This window comes from Monodelphis domestica, chromosome 5 (assembly GCF_027887165.1).
Source record: "Monodelphis domestica isolate mMonDom1 chromosome 5, mMonDom1.pri, whole genome shotgun sequence".
Classification (NCBI taxonomy): Eukaryota; Metazoa; Chordata; class Mammalia; order Didelphimorphia; family Didelphidae; genus Monodelphis; species Monodelphis domestica.
The window spans coordinates 37,627,048-37,637,328 of record NC_077231.1 but is presented as its reverse complement, the minus strand read 5'-3'; the positions used below and the strand labels follow the sequence as shown (position 1 = coordinate 37,637,328).

General features: G+C 46.4%; 1 protein-coding gene and 1 long non-coding RNA gene across 3 annotated transcripts in view; one reads left to right on the top strand and one right to left on the bottom strand.

The window, feature by feature from the left end:
- Positions 1 to 1,027: 1,027 nt before the first annotated feature.
- The window catches only part of LOC107650500 (uncharacterized), a 14,654-nt gene continuing 5,400 nt past the window's right edge, over positions 1,028 to 10,281 (bottom strand). The window contains exon 4 of the long non-coding RNA XR_008912076.1: positions 1,028 to 1,690. This is a non-coding gene — a long non-coding RNA (uncharacterized LOC107650500). The remainder of the gene's footprint in view (positions 1,691 to 10,281) is intronic.
- CACNB3 (calcium voltage-gated channel auxiliary subunit beta 3) overlaps positions 8,354 to 10,281 on the top strand; it is a 20,754-nt gene continuing 18,826 nt past the window's right edge. Inside the window, exon 1 of one of the 2 annotated variants that reach the window (XM_056798349.1) lies at positions 8,354 to 8,475. In XM_056798349.1, the coding sequence (XP_056654327.1) occupies positions 8,470 to 8,475 (6 nt within the window). In that variant the 5' untranslated portion in view covers positions 8,354 to 8,469. Of the gene's footprint in view, positions 8,476 to 9,638; positions 10,077 to 10,281 lie in introns of those variants that run through there. The other variant, XM_007506521.2, reaches the window with a different exon arrangement.

The following is a 10,281-nucleotide window of genomic DNA, read 5'->3' as shown; positions in this document are numbered from 1 at the left end:
TTCTGTTTTTCATAGTGTGAAAACTTTCTATAGTCCTGGCTGCTGATAGGAAAAGTGCATAATTGCTACAACAGGCTTGTGGGACATAAATCACTTTAATCGGGCCCTGATTTAAGGACTTGGTACTTTTTCCTTACTTAGAATTTTTACACATAGGACTTTGATATTTTATATTTCATCTAAAAGTTTTTTTCTCTTTTATTTGGATTTTTTGATGTTTTTTATTTCTTTTGACAATTGATTCATATACCTCATAACTCAGCCATGTATCCCTGAGTGATCCCTGTGTTTGTAAATATCCTCCTAAGGGGAGATTGTATTATTATCTTATAATGCAAAGTTTAAATTCTTTTGAGAGTAATCTTAGGATAATAAACTTGCTACCTCCCTGAATCCGGAAAGTGAACTGTTTGGAGAAGGTGCCATGAAGATGTATGCGGAAACCACATGCTGTACCAAAAGATCCAAAGTGAACTTTGGAATGTGGTGATTTGAACTGAGGGGGTTTGAATGCATTTGTTTTGAATGTACACTTTTATGCCAAGGGGACTGCTCCCCAATTTTTTTTGTCAATGTAGCAATCATTGGTTTTGTTTTTCTCTTTTATTTCCCTCTTATGCCCAAATTACTATAATTTCCCCTTAGAAACCGCAAGATTGTATATACCTTTAGTTTAAAATCTTTAGAGCTATAAGCTGGTTATGTTTAAATGTTCCCTTAGGGAGACTAGTCTCCCAAAGGATCACAGGGGAGATTGTGTAATTAGAATTTTGTACCCTTGAACTACATTTCCCAGCATTCCTCTTTTGTCCCCACATTACATCCTTACATTGTGTAGATAAAAGTTTCTGTAACTTCACCCTCTCTCTTTCTTCTCCCACTTTGTTGGTCTAGGTAAACTGCTCTTTATTGAAGGTTTTACTTTCCTATACTTCAAGTTATTAGTAAACCTTATAAAATATAATACTTGGAGGTGTTTGATATTAATTTTAAATCTTACAAAGTCAATGGAAATCAAAGCATACCATTTTTCACTTTAGTTTACTTATGTTTTTATTTGGGGGTTTTCGTTTTATATGAGTATTCTCTTACAACAATGACCAATATAAAAGTATGTTTTGCATAATAATATATGTATAACCCAGATCAGGTTGTTTACCATTGTAAATTTTAGATTTTCTCCACCCTGCTTAGTCTTAGAATTCTAGCAACCAGAAATATATACACCCCTACTTAAGGATTAAGTGTTGAGGAGGATGGCCTATGACCAACATGTGCTAGCAAGTGACAAATAAGAAACAACTGACAGACTCCTGGGTTGTCTTAAGTCAAGCTTAAGCTACCATTGATACATGTGAGACACAGGAAGTGATGTAAAGAACTGTCTATGAAGTGTACTTCATGTCACCTCCTCTCTCCGGTCTCTCTCTCACTGTCAGTTGGAGACGTTTTTTTTTTCTGCATTGGGAGCTCATGGCGACGTTCTTGGCAGCTTGGTGGGTTTTGGCGTTTGTGGCTTGCTGGTGGTGACTGGGAGAAGCTCTGTAGCGTGGGTTAGGTGAGGCATCTTCCCTGAGTGACCTTGGTGAGGTGACCGATTCCTCTTTTCCTCCTTTCCTTGACCTCCAACTCCTATCTGGCTTGCCAGAGCAGTCCAATTCCCTATTTTTCTCTTCTTAATTTCTTCCCTCTATTGTAATTAAACCACATAAAATCCCAAACTGACTTGAGTATTTTATTGGGATTGAATTTTAACTCTTGTGACCACCAGTATAATATATTCAATCAACAACCCCTAATTTTTACCCCTTAAACCATCTCTGAGGAAGGGGAGGGAAGAGAGGGAAGAAGACAATTTGGATCTTATAATTTTGGAAAATGTATGTTGAAAATTGTTATTACATGTAATTGGAAAAATAAAATGTTTGAATAAAAATTTTTAAATAAAAAAGAATTATCTAATCATAAATACTAAGGTACAAAACTGAGAGACTTATGTTCATCAAAAATATTTTAGGGAGCAGCTGGATGGCTCAATGGATTGAGAGCCAGATCTAATGTTATGGGGGAAAAGAGAAATGGGTTGCAAGAAGGTAACAGAGAGGAGTTTGCAAAGATCGAATGCTGTGCAACTGCATAGACTGTGTTCTGGAATTTGGGGAGCAGATAAAAAAGGACAGTAGGAATGACTGGGGGCTTTTTGGACTTCCTGTTTCTGGGACAGCCTGAAGCTACAACTTCCTCCTGCTTGGGATCTCTATGAGCCAAGGAGGGGTTTGGTTTTCTTTTCTTTGAAGTCGAAGCTACCAACTCTGGTGTCCTGTTTTGGAGAAATCCTTCAACACCTTGTGATCAAGTTGTGTTTCCAGCTGCTCTACAGATCTGTGTCCAACCAGTAAACCTGTCTGTTGTGGAAAGGCCTACAGCCATCTTGGGCCTAACAGGCCAGGGTTGAACTGAAAACTACTTTGAAGAACTATATGCCTTGTCAAAACTTATCTGGGAGGGTAGTGAGACAGCTGGGATTTTTAGACAGTCAGTATAGGTCTCTAAGGAGCTGGAAGGCACATGAAGAAACTCCTTTACAGGGTCTTAGAAGGGAGAGGTATAGCTAGAATTCTTTTTTTTTTTAACACTTACCTTCTGCCTTAGAATCAATACTGTGTATTGGTTCCAAGGCAGAAGAGCAGTAAGGCAAGGCAATGGGGGTCAAGTGACTTGCCCAGGGTCACACAGCTGGGAAGTGTCTGAGGCCAGATTTGAACCTAGGACCTCCAGTCTCTAAGACTGAGCCACCCAGCTACCCCTACAATTCTTAGATCAGGGTATCCTATTCCCTAATCCTCCTTTTCAACTTACTGTAGTTCAAAATAAACCCTTATTTTGTTTTGTAAAATCAGTTTTGAAGTCTGAACAGGTCCTAGGTTCAAATGTGGCCTAAGACATCCTGAGCAAGGCACTTAATCCCCATTGCCTAGCCCTTATCACTCTTCTGCCTTGGACCCAACACAGTATTGTTTCTAAGATGTCTGAGGTAAGGGCTTAACAAAAAAAGTTTTTGCAATTTTGATAGTAGGAATCCAGTGTAGAGTAAGTTAAAGAGGGGATTCCCTCTGGATGATCAGGTCTCTCAAATACAATTTTTTGAGGATGGCATTGTACTGATTATATCAAGCCCTGAAATATTGCAGTGTCTCCTGGAAAAGATCCACGATGACTCAAAAAAATTTGGTCTGACTATCCACACAGGAAATACCAAAAGGATGAAGAATGTTTATTGGTCAGATTATGATTCGATTAGATTGAACAACCTAGACTATGTCCATTAGTTTGTATTGTGTATATATATGGAACAGACAAATGAAATGGATGAGTTGAGCCTAGAATTTAGCAGGAGGAGGAATGGGCTGGAATGCCTTCAGGTACTTGTAAAGTTCATTTAATGACCATAAGATTTTCCTAGAAACAAGAGACCATTTTTTAAAACCACAGTTTTCTATCAATGGTTTCTTGTGGTTTGACTATAAAATTTCAAACACAATAGCCTCCAAAGAATGGAAATGAATATCATACAGAGGGCAAAAGATGGATGTGAATAATCTAAAACAATCAAGGGGGAACTTAAAAAAAAATTAGTAGTAAACGGTGTCATCAGAAAGAACCCAGAGAAGATGGGCTGATCATTTGATGAAGGTGAGGGATGACAGATAAACAGCTAGAGATGTCAACTAGCTTCTCTGGTATCCTTGAGATAATATAAGAAACTGAGGAAAGCCCCCTGCCATGCTTGGCAGACCTACCATGGCAAACATAGAGGGGAACATGGGGAAGAGTTCCATAGGAGGGCAGGGATGAGAGGAAAGGAAACATACAAATTGGTGAGATTGCAGATCTTTTTGACTACTTAAGCAACAGATTTTGAGCTGGAAGGACCCTTAGGAGGTCATTGAATACATCTCCCTCATTTTAAAAATTAGGGAACTAAGACCCAGAGAGGTCATATGATCCTCACAGAGCTATTAAGTGCCTGAAGGGTCATTTAAATCTAGGTCTTTCTGCTTAGAACCAGTGCCCTCTCCATTATACTACAGTGTCTTTCAAATCTCATCACATTCCACCTCTTTCAACAGGGATTTGAGTGGAATAATTTGTGCATTGTACTAGGTACTTGGGATGCTTTGTAAGGACACACTTAGAATAACTCTAGAACAGATGGCCCATTCTGTGTTGGGACAGCAGAATTCCAGAGTTCCTGAACAAGGACATCATCACTAATCTGGCACGATAACTTCTTGGTGTCCCCCGTCCCAATTTCTAGTGGAAATTCTAGGTGGCCTGGATTGCCTTCAAGTACTAGAAAAACTTGTTTAATTATCAGAAACTTTTCCTACAAATAAGAGACCATTAAAAAAACAACACCTGTTTTCTAACAATGGATTCTTGTTTGTAAGATTTCAACCACATGTTCAATCCCAGTCTCCAAAGAATGGAAAATGCAGAACCCAGAAGTCTTCTGGACTTGAGTTACTATGCAGAAATATTTGGGAGGGCTGTATGCTAATATAATCTGGGAAACTCAATAAACCTTTTCTGTTGCCTCTCCCTTCAGTTCAGCTCCTAGGTGATGATCATTTCTATCTTTTTTTTTTTTAAACTCTTACCCTCTGTTTTAGCATCAGTTTTAAGACTTGCAACTAGGATGTGTCTGAGGCAAGACTTGAATCCAGGTTCTCCTGACTCCAGGCTTGGTGCTCTATCCACTGTGCTATCTAGTTGCCTCCATATTCTATCTTAAAGAGTCTCTCGTTGTGAATGGCATTGGTAATAGCTGTTCTCACTCACCCTCCAGGCCCTTTCCCCCCATGCTTCCCAATTCCCCTCTTGGCTTCTGCCTGCTTTGCCCACTGTGCTCATGCTCCCTACAGTCTGCAAAGGAGCTGGAAGAACACTGTGAGAACTGAAGTGAAAGGCAATGGGGGACCCAAGGGGCCGTGAGCATGATGCCCTTACCCTCTTTAATAATTCATGCCTGAGGAGGCTAGCCAACACCATGCCCTCATTCTGAGCTGGAGAGGTTGCAACCAGGATCCTTAATATTGAGGTGGAGGGAGGGTACCTGGCCTTTGTGGACTCTCCAACCCAGCCTCACAATTTTTAAAGAGCCCTCAAGGTGATATGGAGCTAATGCTACTGCTGATTGAGAGATCCATGGTGCCGAGGGAGGAGGGAACAGATAAGGAATCAAGAGAAACACTCTTCACCCTCACAAACACACGTTTAGCTGAAAGAGTACCAGAATCTCCCCACAGGATCTCTGTATCTTCTCCAAACTATCTGCTTCCCATCAGCAGTACCACAACCCCTATGGAGCAAGACTGGAGCCTCTAATCCCCCAGATCCAGCCCTCCTCTTTACAAGTCCTTGGAGGTCCCAGCTGTTCCCTTCCCTGGGAAAATCCTTTCCCTAGGAGATTTCTATCCTTCAGACCCCCAACCCATTATCTTTTTTGTCTGACCTCTCCCTTTCTTGGTGTCCCCTTTCCCACTCCTTGTTCCTTGTTGGGATCCCTGGTTTCAATTTCATCTGCTTTGCCCTCATCTATTCTGCTTTGGATAATAATAACATATCTCATTTTATCCTCTTAACAGCCTTTTATCATCCCCATTTTACAGATGAGGAAATGGAAGCAATTTAAGGTTAAGTGACTTGCCAAGGTCACATAGTTGTGTCTGAACTCAAATCTGAAGGCAAGTCTTCCTGACTCCAGGTCACCACAGAGTGCCTCAGATTGCCTGAAAAATTTGAAAACTATTGCCTCTCCTCCAGTTCTGAGTTTCAGGAAGTGCCAAAAGGGCTCCCAAAGACTAGGCTAAACTAGGTAAATGTTAACAGTAGAGAAGGCAGTTGTCAAGCTGAATTCTCCAATCCCCTTAAGAGGACCCTTCATCTAGCAAACCCTGAAGGCCACACCCAGTGTTCTTACTAGCACTTTGACCAAAGGGCATCTCTGTTCTTTCTCTGCTTCTTCAAATTCAAGAATCTTGCAATCGGTAGAGCAGACATCACATCATTCCAACCCAGAGCACAAAATAGAAAGAGGCTAAGGAATATTTAGGCCTCTGGCAAAGTCTAGTCAGCAAGTGGAGGAGGATACTTGGGAGAAGAATCCAGGTACCTCCTCTGTCTCTGTCCTCAGACATTGGGAGCACCGCCGCCCCCCCCCCCCAACTAGCAGACTGGAAGCCACAAAACCAGCAGAGAGGGTCTTTAAGCCACAGCCCAAGTCCCCCAGAGAGAATTTAATGGGGGATGGGAGCATTCACCAGATGCTGGGTCCATAAGCAAGAACCTCTCCAGACATATTTATAGCAAGTGCTGTGTCAGGGGATGGAGCCTGAAACTGCCTGGAAGCATTGAATAACATCGTGGGCCCAGAGGAGGAGCCCAGAAGAGAGAGGATACATTTACAACAGGAAGGACTGAGGTTAGATTTCAGAAGAACTTCCCCACTCTGATATTCTGTAGCTGGTCAGGGAGGATCCCTCCCCAAAGACCTCTCCGAACTCAAGAAACAGAGCTTTGCTTTAGCCTGGGCTGTTTCTTCCTAGAGATAGAGGGATGGACAACGTGAACTCCATTCTCTGCCCTAAGATGCCCTTTTGGTACTGATTGCAATTCCCTGCGGTCTTGATTTGGGACAGACTAAAGGAAGTAGAGGGGAGGGCACGTTGATGCCTCCAGACACTCCGGAGTCTCGTTGCTGAGAAGATGGGGGGCGGGGTAGAGGGAAGAGCTTATTGGTTCCAGTAAGAACACGGATGTGTTGAGAGTCCTTTCCAGCACCCCTACCCCAGTCTCTAGCACCCCCCCCCCCCGGAGTGCTAGAGGAGTACCTGGAAGATCCCAAGATCTGGGAGGTCAGTGCCCGGGGCCAGGGTCTGGGATGTCTGGAGGAAGAAAAGATTCCAGGTGGGCAGAAAGGAATCTGGATCTAGGATGGAGTTGGGGGGAGGGTTGATGAAGGAACTGCTAGCAATCCTACACTGGAGACCCTAAAGAGAGGGGAAGTTCAAGGCCAGGCTTCTAGGCTGGTTTCCATTTACCCCTCTTTACGACAGAAGGAGGGTATCTCTAACGGGACTTCTGAGGTAGAGATGGGGGAAGGAGAACAGTGGAGGAGACAGAGTTCTTTAGCTGCTTACCCCAATTCCCCCCCCCCCACACACCTTCAGGCTCAGAAAGAAACAATTGACGTTTCTATTTAAAAGCAAGGGGGTGGGGTGAAGTGGAAATGGCATTTCTCTGGACTATAGGCTCTGGGAGAGAGGGAGAGGAGTGAGAGAGAAAAGGGGGGGCAAATGCTCTAACCAGGCCAGCCCCCACCCCAAAGCTCCTCCCTGGGTAACTCAAGATGGCCCCAAGGCCCAAAGGAGCCACTCCATTAGCTGTGGTCAGCAGGTGGTATGGGGAAGGGGGAGCGATTCTCCTCCAGCTCACATTGCCAAATGGCTGGCACTATCCCTGCTCACTCCAAACCTATACAAAGTAAAAACCCTGGGGAAACACACACACACACACACAAAACCTCATTCCTCTGAATAGTTGGAGCTGAATAATTGGGGGGGGGAGTGGGGAGGGGAGAACACACTCAATGCTTTCGATTGGTGGAGGGGAGGTAGATGAGACAATCAAAAACCCATGGCCACCTTCCTCTTTCAGATTTCTTAGCTGGAGATATGGGTGGAGGTGGAGGGTAGGGGGACAGCCTGAAAGGAGGTCAAACAAGGATCTAGCATTGGCAATGACATTCTTCTCACAACCTAGCTCCCCCGGGGATGGAAGGGAGGGGTGGGATGTTGGAGCTGGGTGGATGGGGGGGGGGGGCGGAGGAAGCCTTGACTTCTTGGGCAAGTGGAAAGTTCTCAGATCCCCAGATTGGGAAGTGATGTGATTGGATGGAAAAGGGTGAAGGAGCAGGTTGACTTGGGGTAGAGGAAAAATCTTGGTTTCAGGGTGAAACCAAGGTCCTGGTTCATATTGTCTGCTTGCTCTATACCTGGGGGAGGTTGGGCTCCCTCCGGGCTAGTAGAGGACCTCGGAAGGGAGGGGGGGTGGTGGAAACTCAGAAACTCAGAGGGTGGGGAAAGATGGGGGAAATGAAGAGGGACTGGGTAAGCTCTTGGCGGGGAGGGGGCAGAAAGACAACTAGACTTGGGCTTCAGAAGAAACACTACTACCACCACCCTGCCCCCATCCTTTCTCTCCCCCCTTCCCCCCGTCAGGACTTGGGCTTGTCCTGTTTGACGTGCCAGCCGAAAGGGGGTGGGGGGGGCGCTGACCCGGGGACTGGTCCGGGTTACTCCGGCCACTCCTGTCTTCTAGCCTGGCAACAACGTCCCGGGATTCGGTCTGGCTCTGCTAGGAACGGAGAGGACGGGCGTGCTCCGAGGGGGCGGCGGGGCCGGCAGGATGGAGGTAAGTCAGTCCCAATGGTCTGGACATCCCGGGCTGGGGAGGGGAGTTGAGAAGGAGAAGGTATCTAGAGGGTCTAGGCTGGAGAGAAGGAACCAGAGGGGGGTCGTGGCTGGAAGCGATAGAACCAGAGGAAGGAGGAAGGATTGGTTCCACTGAAGAAGGACCGGGAAGGGCTAGGTATATTATTGCCTACTGCTAACGTCCGCATCTAGAACCCCAAGGCAGCGCCTCCTGCTGGCCTAGGGCCACTCTAGCCCTCGGAGGTCCCCACCCACTCCGGGCTGAGGGATTCCAAAACACTGGTAAAGATGAACTGTCCCTCTGAGCTTCCCCGGCCAGCCGCACTCCACCCCGCCCAGTATCCCCGAGGACCTCTGGTCTAGAGCAGTTGAGGGGAGAGTACACAGTGCAGCTGGTTTGGGAACAAGGACTGGACGGCCACCCTGAAACCCTGGGACCCGGAGAGGTAGGAAGAGGCCAGAGGCAACAAACGGGTGGCCAAGTGGGAGCACCCACGTGAAGTAACTTGGGTTGTCACCAGACTGATCCGGAAGAAGCTGGGGGCGGGCAGGGGGATTGGGAATAGAAGGGAGGTGACAGCGAGGAAGGAGCAGGAAACTGGGGAACCAAAATGGGATTGCAGTCGACTTCAGCATTAAGAAGAAGCCATGAAAATTGTTCATAAGTAACATGCCAATTGAATGGTTTCTGCTATTATTTGTAGCTATGCTGCATGCAGCCTTGACGCTTCCTTTCTGGAAGCAAAGGCTTAGCTAGTTTGCAGAGCTATTGGAAGTAGGTGACTCGGGATGAATTGTTCACCGGTGGGATTCAGGAGTTGTGGGCGCCCCCAGATGCTTCCTATAGTCTTAATTCCGTCACCCTCTCTTCTTTCTCCCCTTGATCCCCCCCACCCCACCCCAGGCTAAGCTATCCCCAAAGTAATATAGCAGGAGATGGGAGCATGGCAGCTAGTTTTCAGGCACTAAGGGGTCAGGATCAAAAGGACCATTTCATTGGAACTATATAATGTTCAATGAGAATGACGTCCACGCCCCCCACCCCGCCCCCCACCTGGGTGTTCTTGGGAGTACCTGCATGGGGATGTTTCCTGAGGGAGGGAGAAAAGGGCAGAGGGAGAGTGGACCTGAAAAGAATAGACAAGACTAAGAGGGACATGGGACGGAGCACAAAATGAAGAATGTGTGTGTGTGTGTGTGTGAGAGAGAGAGAGAGAGAGAGAGAGAGAGAGAGAGAGAGAGAGAGAGAGAGAGACAGAGAGAGAGAAAGAGAGAGAGAGAGAGAGAGAGAGAGAGAGAGAGAGAGAGAGAGAGAGAGAGAGAGAGAGAGAGAGAGAGAGAGAGAGAGAGAGAGAGAGGAAAAGGGAGGAGAAGGGGAGGGAACCGAAAGCGGAGGAGGCTGGTGAAGCAGGTCCCGACTGGTGCTGGGTGAGGCCAGGCAAGCAAGCGAGAGCTTGTGTGCCTGTGCCTGGCGGCTGACTGCGGTGGTCTTGCTTCCGCCTCTGAGCTGCCGGCCCGGGGGCGCCGCTAACCCTGTCTATGTCTTTTTCTGACTCCAGTGCAACGTTTCTGCTGAACGAGGTAACCACGGCCCTAAGCCAGCGGGCTCCATGGACAGGTCTGGGAGGGGGTATCTCGGCACAAGCTGCCCCCGGCAGGGTGGACGTGCTCAGTTGGGAAAGGTAGTAGCGATGGGGAGCCAGAGAAGAGATGGCAGAATCAGTCACTGGTGTGGGCAGAGGAAAGGAAGGGGCCAGAGGAGAGGGAAACGTGGGTATTTGTACTG